Source organism: Podarcis cretensis (assembly GCF_951804945.1).
Source record: "Podarcis cretensis genome assembly, chromosome: 3".
Lineage (NCBI taxonomy): Eukaryota > Metazoa > Chordata > Lepidosauria > Squamata > Lacertidae > Podarcis > Podarcis cretensis.
The window spans coordinates 65,843,686-65,860,580 of record NC_137172.1 but is presented as its reverse complement, the minus strand read 5'-3'; the positions used below and the strand labels follow the sequence as shown (position 1 = coordinate 65,860,580).

The 16,895-nt window shown below is 41.3% G+C and overlaps 1 protein-coding gene across 2 annotated transcripts in view; it reads right to left on the bottom strand.

Annotated features, from left to right (window-relative positions):
• Positions 1–652: 652 nt before the first annotated feature.
• MED23 (mediator complex subunit 23) overlaps positions 653–16,895 on the bottom strand; it is a 45,617-nt gene continuing 29,374 nt past the window's right edge. For both annotated transcript variants that reach the window (XM_079970624.1, XM_079970625.1), the window contains 14 exons: positions 16,490–16,664; positions 15,789–15,952; positions 15,069–15,193; positions 13,379–13,584; positions 12,685–12,865; positions 11,687–11,857; positions 10,204–10,420; positions 7,598–7,834; positions 6,784–6,949; positions 6,399–6,471; positions 5,706–5,920; positions 4,758–4,878; positions 2,805–2,936; positions 653–1,774 (listed from right to left, as the gene is read on the bottom strand). In XM_079970624.1, the coding sequence (XP_079826750.1) occupies positions 1,604–1,774; positions 2,805–2,936; positions 4,758–4,878; positions 5,706–5,920; positions 6,399–6,471; positions 6,784–6,949; positions 7,598–7,834; positions 10,204–10,420; positions 11,687–11,857; positions 12,685–12,865; positions 13,379–13,584; positions 15,069–15,193; positions 15,789–15,952; positions 16,490–16,664 (2,354 nt within the window). In that variant the 3' untranslated portion in view covers positions 653–1,603. The remainder of the gene's footprint in view (positions 1,775–2,804; positions 2,937–4,757; positions 4,879–5,705; positions 5,921–6,398; positions 6,472–6,783; positions 6,950–7,597; positions 7,835–10,203; positions 10,421–11,686; positions 11,858–12,684; positions 12,866–13,378; positions 13,585–15,068; positions 15,194–15,788; positions 15,953–16,489; positions 16,665–16,895) is intronic.

Here is a 16,895-nt window from a genome sequence, read left to right as displayed (position 1 = left end):
AAGTTTTGCCACCTAAATGTCAGCCTACGATACACTTCAAAGGGAAGTGTACCGTGTGACCTCTTCCTGCAGCAGCCCAATTGCCAAATTTCTGCAGCAGCTGGAAGTCTAAGAAGTTTAACAGCAAAAGAAAATCCAATTTATTTATCGGCTCGGTGCTTATTGGTAATAGCCTTAACTACATATATATCAGAACTGTTTGGAACAAATTGAAGAGTCAGAGCTGGCTTTGCTGTAATGTTGTCACTGCGGGGGACCACAGCACAGGATCAAACTAGGACTGAGGGCAGTTTTGTTCATTCAACACCCTGGCCCAACTAGGGTCAGAGTTTCAATGATGAAAGAGCCAAAAAGGGAATGTTCTGGGAAGCAGTTGTGATCTAGTGACCTAAACCCTCCTAGCTGCTCACCTGAACTCCAAACTGGGTGGAAATGTGGACATATTTGTGAGCAGGTTTAAACTCACCCCTCACTTCCCCTTTTGTTCCAATGTCCAATTAAAGAAGTAACTTTACTGTTCTGAAACAAGGAACACACGCTATGTTCCACAGGGAACTTAAAGTTTAGAAACAGGGACAACCTTCTAATTCCCAGTCTTACAGCACTGGTGAAGCTACAGTGTAAAATGAATACAACAGTCAAGCAAAATAGGTCAGTAGTTATAAAAACTATTTTTATTAAACACTTTTTTCATTGTTATGAAATAAGAGCAGTATTTTACAAATCTTATCTTCACGAGCAGTTGAAACATTATCTGGTTAAAAATCTTTCTACCCCACCAACCTCCCTACGCAAAAATAAAACTTGAACAAAAGTAGTATAGTACAAGTCCAAAATAAAATGTAGTTATTACACAAATTCAAAACACAGGTGGCTGATTAAAACCACCACCACCACTTCACATAAATATACTGGTTGTAAACCTGGAGGCCTGCTCATTTGTGGTTTGGCTAGACAGTGTTTTAATCACCATATTGTATCTCTGACTGCAGCAGGATTGCTGGCGGAGTAAGACAGCACCAGCTAATTCTGGCACCATGGTCAGAAGTTGTTTGTGCCTGCCTTTTACACCAATACTTCAACTAGTTTTCATAGAAAATCCAGCTAGTAGGTTTAATAGACTTGGCTTTAAGCCAACAGGATCTCAGCAGCTTAAGCTTAGCTTATTCTTCCTTAAATGATATGAGGGTCGCAGCCTTTATATTCGCCCAAGCGTCATCATTTTCCAAAGCTGAAAAAAAGCACAAAATGTTAACTGTTGCCAGTGTAAACATATCTATGCTACCAAAAACAGAAGTTAACCACTGGCAAGAAAAATGAGACATGAGTAAAGATAACAAGGCCAACAATGGGCAGTGTTGTTGTTTAAAGCAGCTGGGTATTTGTAGAGCCACATTGTTTGCTGAACTTAAGGAGTTCCTTTGATTTGGAAAAGGGCAGCAGCACATATATAGAATATGTAGGTCCTCAGATGCATTAAAAGGAAGAATGTAATGGGAAATTTCCTGCACCCAGCTCTTCTCAAATGAAATTCATGCTGGGTGCTGCTTCATCTGGGTCCATGTTGGATGTCCTTGGCAGAGACATAGTTTAGCGGCTCCCTCTACTGTGACACTGGCAAGGCCACGTTCACAGGGACCTGGCTAGGCTGAGGTGCTGGAGACACATTGCTTATGAGTTGCTGAGGAACAGTTGCAGACTCCATCTTGCTGATATGTATGAAGCGCAGACGAAGCTTCAAAGCAGGCCTCAGGTTGCAAATAATCTTTTCAACCTTTAACGAAAGCCAAAGGAAAATAAAAAGTGGTTATAAAGGGGAGGTCAATTTATATATGGAGATAAATGCCTTGCTATCACCAGCAGTCAGCTAACTTGTGGTAAAGCAAGACAGTAGAGATTGGCTGGGCCACATGGTGAATGCAGAGTGCAGCTGATCCCAGTAGAAAGCGGAGATTAAAATCTGCTTCTATCAACTCCGTGGGTTTGACCTCACTAAGGAGTTTCCCATGGGAAGCTTCACGGTCAGCATATTCTTGAAGGTGCTTGCAAAGAGTGTTTGTGGCATTTGGAAGTGGCAAAGAACAGCTGATCAGCAGAGCTTCAAAGCAGTGCACAGGGCTCTTTGCAAGCCTGGGTTGTGCGTTGAAATCTTGATGTTCATACAGACTTCAAAGCACCCCATTACCTGATGTTTCTGTAACATCAGGTGACTGACAGGTGGTCAGCACTGCCCACCTGTCAAATGTGGCCTGCTGGTTTAAAGTCTAAAATAAAAATTTAAAGATCTTCATTTAGCTTCACAATGCTTACAGAAGAATGCTTGTTAATTGAATCAGGATAACAGATTTCTTTTATACACAGGTTTTAATTGGCTCACTAATGGCAGGATGTCTATTGCAAAAAAAATCCGTTTTTTGTGAATGGCCATCGTTAATAACGTAATTAACACCATCTCTACTGTTCTGCATTTCATTTCACTGTTTATAATTCGAACTACCCCCATGTTACTGCATCTGACAAAGAGGACTCAAGATTCTTCATTTGTTTCAAACAGTTTTTATGCTATTTTCGTTGACTCACTTCAAAATTTAAAATAGAAAACCTAATTCTAGTATGTAAGATTTCTTAACTGACATTTTCCCATAATACAGTGATATTAGGGCTCTGAAAGATAAAAAAAACCAGAAGAATAAAAGAGAGGGACAATGGAAATAAAGAAAGGAAAGAGAAAGAGAAAATAAAGCAAAAGAAGAGAGACTTGGCAAAAAATACAAAAGAGGAAATTCCGGTTTCCCGTCACTTACTTGGTCTTTTACACTGTCTCCAGTAAACATGTACTTCACATGATACAGGAAATCACATATCGGATCCATGTAGTTCAGATGTGTGTTGCATTGGTCCACTTCCAGAAGCATTTCATAAAAAGCTACTCCAATCTATTGCCACACAAACAAAAACTGTACTGAATATGCATGGTATTGGTGAGCTGAGGACGGTGAGCAGTGCAAGCAGGGGCAGAAGCCTACGGTTCAATGGTTCTCAAACTTTTTTCTCTGGGTCGAGCTTTTAGAATAAAAATTTGCTTGCAACAAGCCTAAAAGTTTTCATGGATAAGAAGAAAGAAACAACTAGCAGTGCTAGATTTGTAACACTACTTTATAGTAGGTAAAGGACCCCTGGACAGTTAAGTCCAGTCAAAGGCGACTATGGGGTGTGGCACTCTTTCACTTTTAGGCCAAGGGAGCCAGCATTTGTCCACAGACAGCTTTGCGGGTCATGTGGCCAGCACGACTAAACTGCTTCTGGCGCAACAGAACACTGTGACAGAAACCAGAGCGCATGGAAACACTGTCTACCTTCCTGCAGCAGCAGTACCTATTTATCTACTTGCACTGGTGTGCTTTCGAACTGCTAGGTTGGCAAGAGCTGGGACAGAGCGATGGGAGCTCACCCCGTTGTGGCAAGCCCAAGAGGCTCAATGGTTTAGACCACAGTGCCACCCACATCCCCACTTCATACTTTTTTGGATGCCCCATGATCATATTATAAACAATGTAGCTATGTAAGAACGTGAATCATTCCCAAAATATAATATTGATTGTCCTTGAATCTTCCCACCACAGTGGCGCGTGACACTCTTTGAGAACCACTGTAGATCTTGTAACAGTTTATTAAAAACAACAGATCACATTCTTTCAATTTAAAATAAAGTGGCCTGAATCTTGCATACAGATATACTACTGAAGCATTCTGCAAAAGGACTGAGCTTTGATGATGAGAGGTAATGGGATAGACAACTGTATATAGTTTAGTGGATATGTGTTTGCCATACACACTGGTGTTCTGTGGTCTACTAAAGAACCATGAGGACATTTCTGGTGGACATTTTTTAAAATTAGTCTTTATCTAAATTTGGGGCTTCTTTTATTTAAGATGAACTCATCAATCCATAGCCATATGGGGGTTTCAGAGCTGGCAAATGAAAATTGGTGGCGCCATGGAGAAGAACTCAGGAATTTTTATTCTTCAAAGATGACAGGAAAAATAGCAGAGAATAAGCTAATTATGCACTTTTCATATCTCTTGCTCTGCTTGGCTTACTACAGAAAGCAGAGTTTAAAAGGCACAGATGTTCTTTCCTGTCTTCAAAGACAGAGCTTGAAGTCAGCTTTGTTTAGCTACTTATGGCATAAGCATAATTAATTTTAGGACACTGAAAATGTCCTGGAGAGTTTATTTTAAAACTCCTTTGTTGTGCTTGAAGAGACAAGCTGATGAATACTGTAATTTGCTTTCTGCTGTGACTGAATGCAAAGTCCATATAATTTGAGGCTGTGCCTGTGGTGATTTCAGGAGAACTGGGCTGTGTTTCTTTCAACAAACTGACAGAAGCAAATGGGCAGCAAAGAAAAAAGGAAAATACCTAAAAGATTTTGTAAGATATCCCAAAATTACATAATTATGTGATATATGTTCTCTTGCACCTATGACTATGGCAGGGATATATTAAACCTCCAACTAACTTGATTTACTGCAAATGTTGTATTGGAAGTCCTCCAAAGAGGATGGAGGAATAAACACAATGAAGGATATACAAACTATCTCTTTGTTGAACTAATTTTGTTGGAAGGATAGGAGAGCAAGGTTAATGTTTGCATGGAAAGCCTCACCAGAAAGGCAGTATTTAGCAAAGTCCAAAAGCTTGCTGTCTTACTCTTCTGATGAACACTGCAACAATTTCTCTTGATCTCACATACCTCTAGCATGCATCTTGTCCTCTCCTGCTGGAACCGCTGTAGGAATGGACCAACCAGGTGATACACGTAGAGTAACTGAAATTCCGTCTTTACTACTGGTATCAATACTTCAGTAAGAAACCTGTAATATGTTAGAAATTATATTTAGTGCTTTTATTAGCTTTTTGTTTTATATTTTTCTATTTTATACCCTGAAATTTACCAAATTCTGTTAAGAGGCAAGTGCCGCTAATAACATTAAGATGCATACAATCAAATATTCTGACACACACTTAACAGAGGATATCTACCTATCAGCTATGTTTTATGGCTATATGTGGCTTTATATACAAGCAGCACATTTTTATTTGGCTGAAAATAATATTCAGAAATCATATAGAGTATGCCTGTCACGGTGGGAGTCAGGTCAGCGAAAAAGGAAGCATATCTTTGTTGTCAGTGAAGTTAACTCTTTATTCAAGGAACTGAACATACTTGTTCTCAGCAACACTCCCCAGTAGGTCTTGCTCCTATGAAGCAGTTGCCAGGACTGAAGGTCCCTGCCTTCACCATCTCTAAGGCTCCTCCTCAGGTGTTTCCCAAGCAGTCTCAAACTGTGTCTGGGCACCTCTGTTCTGCTCTTCTCATTACTTTGCAAGTTCTTGGAAACCAGGTGAGAAGGGAGCTTGTTGCAACAGAAGAGGGAGACTCTGTGTTCTTCAACAGTCCCTTGACACCCCCTCCTGCTCCAGCCTCAGAGTCTGAGCTGCTTCCTGTCCCGGGCTCTTCCTGCTCACTAAACCCTGTTGTCCCTTCAGCATCTGAAACCTCCCCCCTCCAATCCACTCCCTCGGACTGCTCCTCTGTGTCCCACCACCGGTCCTCTGGCTCTGAGCCTTCCTCCTCTGGGGTTTCCCCAGCTGGTGCCTCCCACCACTCTTCTTCATCCAGCCAATCCATGACACCTACTTTGGAATGAGGGAAAGCTGGCCAATGCTTGAATGGTGCCAGACTGCATGTGCCAATGCCAAAGTGTAGCTACAGCACATCTCGGAGTAAGACTGATGGCAAGCTGTGAAGTCAAACAGCTGGAATGGGTAACCAACCCATTCGGTCTCCGAAGTCAAGCTAGGACTGTTGATAACACTCACAATCCGTTCGTGAAGGACAATCCAGTAGGGCTCCTGGGAAAAGAGAGCCAAAGCAACTTCAAATCATCAGGACATTGTGGCCCAATTCTAATGTTTTAGGAACGTGATTACCACTCTCTTCTGGCTCCACCCTACACCACATTGTTGTAGCATGGGAATGTAAAAAACACAAGCCCATGTGTGGAGAACCATGTTTGCATCAAATGGCAACTTAGTTACTGCTGCAGGAAACTGAGTTTTACAGTAATAACAAACATTTAAGAGTTCTTCAAATAGCAACCCTAAGCAATTTCTACACTGCTCAAGGTGTCCAATTTTCTGAATTGCTTCAGATGCACCATACTGTCTTTGATTCTTCACACCCAAATTCCGTTGAACAAACTTACAGTCAAAACTAAGAAAAATGAACAACGCTACCCTAACTTCCGTATTATACTTCTTGTACAGGGGTTGAAGTTTTAGCATGCTTTCTCTTCACTTAAATCAGAATTCAAAATGCAAGATGACTCACAGGTAACGCAGTGATGATGAGTCCAATTGCGTTCATCCAAGCTGTGATATTGTCTCTGGGCACTAAAGGCTGACTATAAGAACCGAAGGGGGAGAGAGACACATGATTCTTTTATTTAATATTTTGGCAAAGGCACTTTAAAGGAATTGATACATTGAAATCAACTAAATATGGTTAGCACAGTTGGTTAGGGCGTGATGCTGATACCGCCAAGGCTGCAGACTAGACAATCCTCAGGGTTCCTTCCAGCTCCCCAATTCTGTGATTTGGTTCCTGGGAATCTTTCCATTTTGACAGATATTAGACAACATTTTGCAATATGTTAACAGGCCCCTAACTTCACAACAGTGTCCCCCACCCCCACCTTTCAGAAAGTTTCACATACCTTTTCAGCACAACATTGAGGAGGGCATTGCCCACATCCTTTCCTGGCACAGTCAATGCCATGAGTTCGACACAGGTAACATGGAGAGCGTGGGCAGCTGGGTTGGGAAATTCATTGAACCTCCAGTCACAGTTTGGGAATGGGCTAGATGATTTGCCAGCCATCGGTGACAGCGATTAAGGTAAATGAACAGTTATAGAAACTAGGAAGCAGCCATTAGAACAAGAAGTTAACATCCTATCAGGAGCATCACAGTTAGAGTATGATGCGTTGTACACTTTGTGTTTTCCACCAAATAATGCAATGCAGTGTATTAGAAATTCTGAGCCGGTTTCCCCAGTTCAAGGAACTAAAGGTGGTTTGCTAAGAAAATGACTGGTCCTGTGATCTTTTGGATTTACAAATTTTACTTAGGCTGAAATTCCAAGTGTGCTTATTTATTTAACAAATTTATGTACTGCTTGGTTGTAAAGAAAAAATATTAAGTGGTTTACAATAAATATTAAAATTGTCAATTGAGCAAAGGAAAATAATTAGAAAGAAACCAGTCTGGCTCAACTCAGTAGGGTTTACTTCTGGTGAACCTGCCAATGCTTGGGATGACAGCTACACATATTTAACACACGAAAAGAGTTAAAAATATGCATGTTCTACTTATTTTGCAGTAGTAATTTGATAAAAATCTGTGGGTGGGCTGAGGCACTAGAAAATGGCACCAGAGCATAGCCATTTACCAATTCATTATAATGAGAATAGTTATTTGGATGCAGCCTGATATTTCACATTTTTTCTTTTTTTTTTTAAAAAAAGATATTGTCAACCAGTCTTGCAATCAATTTGCAATAATAAATATCTTCAGGAATCCACAGGTTATCTTCTCGTGCATTCATACCACATTTGAGGTAAGTATCACTTAAGCACCACCCTTGTGGCCGATTGTCTTTGAGGGAGCCAATGATGGCATGGACGAGCTTTCGTTTCAGGTTCATCCTCTCCCGGAGGTGCCCCTCATAGTAGTGAAGAGTGTTGTACAGGTAGGTCACTGGACGATCTGCCAAGAGGAGAACAGATGTGTTCACAAACTCAGAGCCAAGTCTGTGTTTAATTCACGTTATAAAACTAAACCTTCATTCAGGCAATCCAAGCTCTGTTCCAATAAATCTGGGATTTGTACCAAATATAAATAATGCAATCTGATCATCTCTCAGTTTGGGGAAAATTTAGCCTGCAATTTTTGCTATCTTGTATACTTTACTTCCCTCATTGTAGGAGCTTCAAAGATATCAACTTGTTTTGCCCACACACTTTCAAGAATATGTATACAACCGCAAGGACTAGCTTGCAGTTTTCATAATAATAGAACCTGAGATTTCTACGAAGCTAAATGTGTGCAGCCAGCATCACAGAATGCATTTTTTTTAACGCTCGCTGAATCACTGTATGTACACATAGCCATGCTTGTAGCTTTAAGAATCAAAAGCAGAAGTTCAAATGAGTAGTAGTACCTGTTGCCTCTTTGATTAACCCTGGATTGTGAAAAACCAGAAAAAATCTCAAGCCAGGCTCATGTTAGAAATAAATTTTGTGTGCTCATTCTCTTTATGCGATAATAAATCACATCTTTTAATGATAATCTCTGTGGTAACCCTAAAAGGTAAAGGTACCCTTGCCCGTACGGGCCAGTCGTGTCCGACTCTAGGGTTGTGCGCCCATCTCACTTAAGAGGCCGGGGCCCAGCGCTGTCCGGAGACACTTCCGGGTCACATGGCCAGCGTGACGAAGCTGCAGCTGGCGAGCCAGCACCAGCGCAGCACACGGAAACGCCGCTATAAAGCGGTACCTATTTATCTACTTGCACTTACGAGTGCTTTCGAACTGCTAGGTGGGCAGGAGCTGGGACCGAAAGACAGGAGCTCACCCCGTCGCGGGGATTCGAACCACTGACCATGCGATCGGCAAGCCCTAGGCGCTGAGGTTTTACCCACAGCGCCACCCGCATCCCTAGTGGTAACCCTAATACACCTCTAAGTAGCAGCTCTGGCTAAAACATTTCTTCCCCATTTTTTCTAATGCATGCAGCATTGGCACTGGTAACTCAAATATTTCTCCAAACCCAGAGAATAATATTTGGGTGTTTGGAATTGGAAAGAGCATGTAATAGTGACCAAAACATGGAATAAGGTCATCCTAGAGGACAATTCTGCAAATACTTTACAGTCACAGCAATGGATTAAAGGCCTTAGATCAGACAAACATCAACATACATTAATCACATTGGAAAGAATTGCTAGTCTCTGGCTTTTCCAGATTACTATAACAGGATATGCTCATTATCAGTGACAATAAAGAACAGTCTCAAAAGATGCTTCATAGTGATTTGAGCAAGATTCTAAGCAGGAGTGTTTAAATGCTTATATGGTAATGTATGAGGTTTCCTAAAGCAATCTATATAGCAACAAGCACACCAAAAAAGGGAAAATCTGGTAGTGTCAAAATCTGAAAAATTCTGTCCATTTTCCATGCCCCTTTAGTTCATAAAATGCTTAAAAAAAAATTGAGGCAAAAAACCCCAAAGTTTCACGTGCAGAGTAAATACAAATGCCAACATAATCTATTTTGCATTTATCTCAAATTTAAGCTGTTTGATCACATAATTTGGATTTATTTTTAAGCCACGAGGGATTAATACCTTTTTCTTAATCCTTGTTCTCAAAAAGGGAGGGAAGTTATGTGTGGCTGTTATTAGCGGTCTACTCAGCATGGTGACTATTACAATTCATGTTGTCCCTCATTACTGAACTACTAATCTTTATGGCTTCTCCTCAGCTTTGAAGTAATTGGAAACATCAACAATCCAGTCTCATACTTCTCTCCCCCGCTATTTCAAAAGACGACCACCCCAATTAGCTCTTTCCTGCAACCTCATGAGCTTTGATGCATGCATGGCGTTTGACTACATACAAAGGCTTCCACTTTGCTTCAATATGCTTGCCGGGGCTGGTTGCGGGATGCGGGGGGGGGGGGGGGGCGGGACTCAGCATGCATACATCTGCTTTCCAACACTAAACATCAACACGGACAGAACTTGACATCTGCACATATGTGCCTGCAGTTTTGACTCAGCCAAACATGGATGCTATCATACCAGGTCGGCTGCCATTTTTGAAACGTATATTGACACAGACTTTTGAAGAGGCCTGCAGTTTCCATAGTCTTCCTAGGAGATGGGGTCCCCCCCAGCAAGTCTGATGAAGCCATATGCAATTACTCCTTTACTATGCTGGTGAGACAAGCAAAATTAGCACAGCTGGAACAAGACTCAGACACAAACAACACTTCATTGGTGATATTGTTTATCATCCACTCAGTTTACAAAGTAATTCAGGTATTTACCGAAAAAGCGGGGGAAAAGAAACTTACCATGGAATTTGTATAAGCCTCCTAGATGATCTAGTAAAGTCTCCAGTGATTTGGACACTGGAAGGAGTTCCAGAAATCTGTGAATCACAATGTCAAATACTGGCAGGAAACGGAGACACACATTTCCAAAGTATATTGGCAAGTATTGGGGCTGGATTTGTACTGGAGGGTTGACTTGCTCTGCTAACCCTTCAAAATATAACTTTTCAGGATACCTCTGTGGAGAGAAAAGTTTTTAAAATATTAATTTATCTGCCTTGCTTTGGTAACATTCCAAACCTAATATTTTATTCTCTAAATGTTCTGAATGCAGATCCCCCCCGCTACAAGGGCTTTTAAAGATTTCTAACCTCAGGTGGGGTGCTGCTGCTAAGAAAATGAATAGGCATTTTTTTGCCACTGGGGAAGGGGGTGGTTTTTGAAGCAGTGAGATGAATGCAGGTAAGCCTTAGGGTGATTTCAGCCTCAAAGCCCACATCTCAGGCAGTTCACTGTGGCTGGGTATATCTACACATGCAGTAAACAAAAGCTACCACACCTTTCAAGTCCTGATGTGTTCTAGGTGGTAAGGATTGGCCTAGCATCCTCAACTCCCCTAATATTCCCCAGCCTTGAAATGGTTTTGCGTGTGTCTTTGCCTGTAAGATCTGCCTGTTTTCGAACTATACTCCCAGTTCAAATGTGAAATACTACCAGCCTTTCTCAGACATAAGAAAACTAATCTTGGCATTAAGCAAATTGCAGTTGTTAGCATTTGTCCAGCAGTGAAGTCAAACTGATGCATTAGCAGCACTGAAGTGACCTCCAGCCTGGGCAGTGTGCATGGAGGTCCTAGGCTAATGTGGACCAAAGGAAAACAGAGCAATACGTTTGGTACCAGCTTGGCTGCAAGAGTTGCATTAAGGATGGACTCCCCTCTGGATCTGTGTATGGTTTGCTCCTTAACCCTTTCTTCTCTCAAAGGTATCTTGCAAGGCAGAAGAAGTTTAAGATCAGAGTTTCCTTCTCCTAGATGGGCTACCTTCCCAGGTTGATGAGCCCCATCTGCCCCTCACTTCCCTCTACAGCATGTGCAGAAACCACCTTCTCAACCATTAGGCCCCTATTAGTCCCATCCACTCAATCCGTTGGAGCCTGTCTTTGTCCCTAAAGCACCCAGGGTTTGAGACCCATCAGCTACCCTCACCTGGTATAACCAGCCAGTCTAAGCCATTCCCTGGGTGTGGCTGCTGTCACTTATTGACAGCTTTTAGCAGCCCTAGGTGAGAGCTGAGTGCAGGGTGGGGACCAAGGTGGACAAACTACTTCAGAAGTAGCATGACATGTCCCCCCACCAGAGGCACTACCCCCTCCCCTAGGACCCCATACACCCCTAGCAATTTGCAGTAATAAACAAATAAATGCCTTGAGAAACAAGGGGTAAAGTTAGAAACAATATTCTAACTTTACGTATTTCACCACTAAGTAAAGTAACCAAAAGTACCTTGTGATAAGACATGTGTTTCGTATGCCAGTCATTCTGCAGCCAATGCTCTGGGGAGTTGTCTTTCACAAATTCACTTACTCGGTTTCGGAAATCATTAGGTTTCAGTAAGAGCAACTGAATGATGAAGTAGCACACTTGGGCTTCGTTGCCCTCATGACTGCGCATTGCCTGAAATGAAGAGGATAAAAAGCATCTAAGAGGACAGCAAAATACTACAAATTAAACATTTGTGGCTCATGGAGGGAAATAAATTTGTGAGTCAAATCTGTAGCACACGAGCCAGAGATGTTTGGAGAGAGCCACACTGTGCATAGGCGTTTATATGCTAATGCTAGACGCCTCCAAGCCAAGATGAGCAAGTTGGAATGGTTGGTTTTAAAGGAGTGCATGGATATTTATTTATCTCACACAATTTGTGCATTGTTTGATTGTTAAAAACCTCTAAGCAATTTACAAAAATATAAAATGAAACTTTGAAACTATCAATAAAAACAGTTAAAAACAGATATTTAACAATATTCAGAAGATGATTAAAATCAGCAATAGCTAAAAAGAAAACACATGTAAGATATATAGTGGGCATGACAGAGACGACCAAAGAGACAATTATATCTTCTTTGCATCTGCTGTCACTGTGGAAAATGTGGGGTTGATCCTTGTGCTTGAATGTACTTTCTCAGAGTGTCTGAGGAGCTGAGGGAAATAGTTGTAAAAATATGAACAAATCACTGGGTCCAGGTAGCATCCACTAGACTACTTAAAGAACTCAAATGTGAAATTACTAATTTTCTAACAAAAAATGCAACTTGTCCCTACGGTCAGCTTTTTAAATTGTTCATAAATTACCTAGTTAGGAGTGAGCAGTGAGGTGCTGATGTATCATAATCGTTCAGCATGGTAAAAACAAAAAGGAATTGTGAGGAACTCCCCAGAATCTCACTAACTTAGGACTATTAGTTTTATGGTCGTCATACAAGAGTTGTGGCGTTACTTACCAAACATAAAATCAACCGGTCCAGTGTCACAATGTTGTATTTCCACACCATGTCATTGAGAATCTCAATACACTTATTGAGCTGCTGGCCCCCAGCTGATGTGGAAAATTCATAGACCAAGAAATCTGCAAATGTCCTTACATGAGCCACCAGAGCTCTGGCTCCGATTCTTTCCAATACCCTAACAAACAGGATAGAAAAATGCAATGGTGGCAAATGCAGAATTAATTTAACAACATGGACTGCTAAATATAGATACTCTACCTAAGGCTACCATTATCAACCAACCAACCTCTAGAGAGCTACTATTTTTAGAACATTTATTCTCAAAATGCATGAAGTAGGGCAGAACTGATAAAAACCTGAACTAAAAATAGAGTGGTGATTCTAGCCCCTTCTGTCCTAAAATAGATTTCCTCTGGAGTTAGTAGATAGGTCTGCAGCAGCCCACTTTGTATTGATTTGCACTGATAATGAATTTGGTCTTTCAGGATACGCCTAGCAGACTATTAACATTATACATAATGAATGCCTAGGGGATGAACCATTTAACCCTGGGCAGCTGCAGAAACCCCCATCTTTGGCAAATTTGTTATGTTTCCTTTTACTAGTGTGCTAACTGAAATGTACCTCTGCTTAGAATGTTCTGCACAAATCTACTATGCCAGAAACAATCCATCTTGAAATAACTAACCTGTAACCAATTTGGTTAATGTGATCAGTCTCCAGAAGCATCTTCCAGAGGAGACAAAGGAAGAGGGGTGGGGAGCCCTGCATGGAGAAGTGGGTGATGATGTCATTCTCATTGATCATGGACTTCCATTTTCGATACTCCTCTTCCACGTTTTTCTTCAGGTTAAAGCGGCTCTCTTGAGGTACATTATTTTGTTTGAAGAAAGCCTGAAATAAAGTGAATTGTTATCCATTGTCACATCTGAAAATGCCTATTTCATCTAAAATTAAGCAAACTACTGTGAGTCATTCTGCTTCTATAATAGAGACATTCAGAAGCGGGATCTTAAAAACCTGGAGGAAGAAATCTTCTATCTGAAGATGGGACTTAATTTTGGGGCTCCAGCCACTTCCTAATACCACCCAAGTTGACCCCTCTTGATCTCCCCCTAAATCTCCAGCATTGCCAATATAAAGACTGCCACTTTTCTGGCTTTCTTTCTCACAAGGGAGACATGTGTTCCAATTTGTGCCAGAGACAGGCCTGAGTAACTGATTAAATATTTTTAGAATATCGGGTTGTGGGGGAAACAATTATCTCAGAAACCTTGCATCCTGTAATCATTTTGCATCTAGCAAACACTAATCCAGTTATGTCTAATGCCTCCCACATCTCATCTCACGTCTCTGACAATGTGTGGACTGCAGGGCTCCTACACCATGCCCAGCTTTTTCTCTCCTCCAACCCCTTTCACTAACTATTCAGTATGAAGACGACTTCTGGAGAGTTTGAAGCTTGCTCACTGTTTCGTGATGGAGGAACTGGACATGGCTAGGCTGAATCCTTTCTTTCCCCCCAACACCCGTGGCTCAACTTTAATAGGTGGATGAGGCCGTCCACCCGTCACTCACCTGATGCCATTATGACCTCAGAACTGGAAAGGGGCTCACTTTCAAAGGGAACAGCTCTTGAATACAAATGGCATGCAAACTTACTTCAAAAGGGATGGCTCTCAGTGCCTACACTAGGGAATCCCAGATGGGGAACTACTTTGTACAGCCAATCCTAGTGAGGTTTCCTATTAGTGAGAGGGAGCCCTGCAGAAGGCAGTTTAAGGTCTTGACTGTTTCTCTGCATCCATACCTGCCTATACCTGACACCACATAGGATGTCCAGTGTGGGGCAGGTGGGTGTGGTCTGGGGAAACAGCCTTGTAGGCCAAATCAGGACTCCTAACCAGGCCTAATGAGGCCCACAGGGTGGAGGTTCCTCACCACTGCTTTAGCTGGTCCCAAGAAAGGTATTAGGTTCCTGTGACGTCTGGTTTCTTTTTTGGATTTCTTAACACCTTCTTAGAGACACAGTGCTTTCTCTATACAGATGAAGGCAGCAGCAATTCAAAGTTCATACTCATTTCACCAGACGAGGCTAAAAGCAAAAATGACCTACCACACGTTTTGTTATGTGACTTCTGCAAAAATCCCTAAGGGGTACATTTTGTTGGTAGTGCTTTCTTGTTTAAACCATTAAACCTGTACCCCTTTAAATCTCATCCTCCAAAATATACAAAAAACACTGTTGGGAAGCTTCTTTCACGTAGTTTTACTGTGAGGTGACTTTTAAAAAGTAAGAGAAACAGTATGTTCTTCCATCCTAACTTACTCAAAGGTGAAGACATACTTGCATAATTGGTTCTGTTTTTTAAAATTACCTGAAGTGGAGCCGGAAAACAGCTCAAGGTGTGTGAAGCCCAGTTATGGGGAGTAAAGCTCATGATGGTCTGTAGTATATCCTTGCACCAAGTGCCCTGAATGGAATCCGACCCTGTGAAAAAATCTAAGACAGACATCTAAATGTAATTACTTACTTAAATAACTAAAATAAATATAGTGGATTGATCAAGAGTCATCTTTATTCCCCACAAATGCTATATGCATTATTACTGGTATTGTAATTTTAACAATTCAAGACCTCCACGGGTTTCCTTTTCCAGATTTAATTATTCATTCTGACTAGACTCTCTTTTAGATTAACCAGAGTTTAGCGTTGTATTTCAATCCTAAACTGTGGTTAATCTTAGCTATGGTCAGAGAAAACAAGTCAGCTTCATAAACTATAGTTTGAAGGTGGCTTATTTTACATAACTATAGTTTGTCCAGGTTAAGAGGTCATGGCAAGCTGTGATTAGTTTAAAGTGGATCTGAAAGCTTCTAAACCTATTGTGACTACGATGGAAGAGGGAGCCTGAGGCTAGATGTGGCCTCATAACAGTTCACTCCTTCAAGCATTGTAACAATGTAGTGAAAGCATAAAGAATTCAAGACTTGTAAAAAAAATTTTTAGCGCACAGTACTGTATTAATGTTCACATCTTGTGCTTTCCTTTGATATATTCAAAACCACCTGTAAAACTGAGAGATAATGACTGTTACCTGTGACATGCGTTGCTCTTGCTAGAGTCAAAATAAGTGCTCTGTTAAGTTCCTCCGATTCTGCTGAAAGGACTGTCTTGGGTTCATTAAGGAAGCGGGTGAATTGTGGCTGGACCTCAGAGCTACCCAAAGCAGTAATCAGCCGTAGAGCAGTGCTTTCAACACTATAAGGAGAATATGTTAGCTATGTTTTCAGGGAGAAACAGGGTTTTTAATGATAATTGCAGGAAATCAAAGCAGGAAACACCTTGCTTCAAGCATTACTACAGGAAGCATGGCAAGATTCATTTGACTTGAGAATCACGAGATTTGAGTTTTCAGTTTTGCACTTTACACGAGTTCGCCCTAAATTTACTACACATATTTCCATGAATGCCTATTGGCCTGGTTTGCATGACTCGGTAAGCATACCATGACTGCGCACACTGGTGGGCTCCCAAAGAGGAGCTCGCAGCAGCACTTCTCCTCTCTAATCTTGCTTATTCTTGCTCTGCACTGAGCTAAGCCAACCTTTTAGCTTAGCGTGTTGCCTGAACCTGGGCACATGGTTCACCTTTCTCTTCTCTGTGGCCAAAGTTGGTTCTGTAGTGTTCGAATCATCTTTTGGCCTAGAAACATTTTTGACCCAATCCCTCTTCCATGGTTTTCTGCTCTGTGTGATGCTTCCAAAGCAGAAATAGACTTATAGTATCAACACTTACCACAGATGAAGCTGGTTCTGATTAGTCTGTGCCACAGCGGCTAAGGAATGAAGGTTACTGAGCAGCTGGACTCTGTAATGAGGTTGGATATGGTGCATGCGATAGCTGAACATCTCCAGGAGAGTATGCAAGATTCCCCAAGCATGAGACTTAAAAACAGTGGGTAGCAGTTGGCCTGAAAAGAAAAATATGAAATCAACTATTTTTTCAGTGAAACATTCAGAGGAATATATTTTTCTTATAGGCACAAATAGAATCAGGCAAGTTCAGGCATATTTCTTTTTTCCTTTTCCTTTTCCTTTTTTTTAGCCCTATGGCACTGACAATATATACCACATAGTTAGATCTTAGCAACATTCAGGTAGAATAGGTATCCACTATTATGCAAGTATGCAGAATACTACAT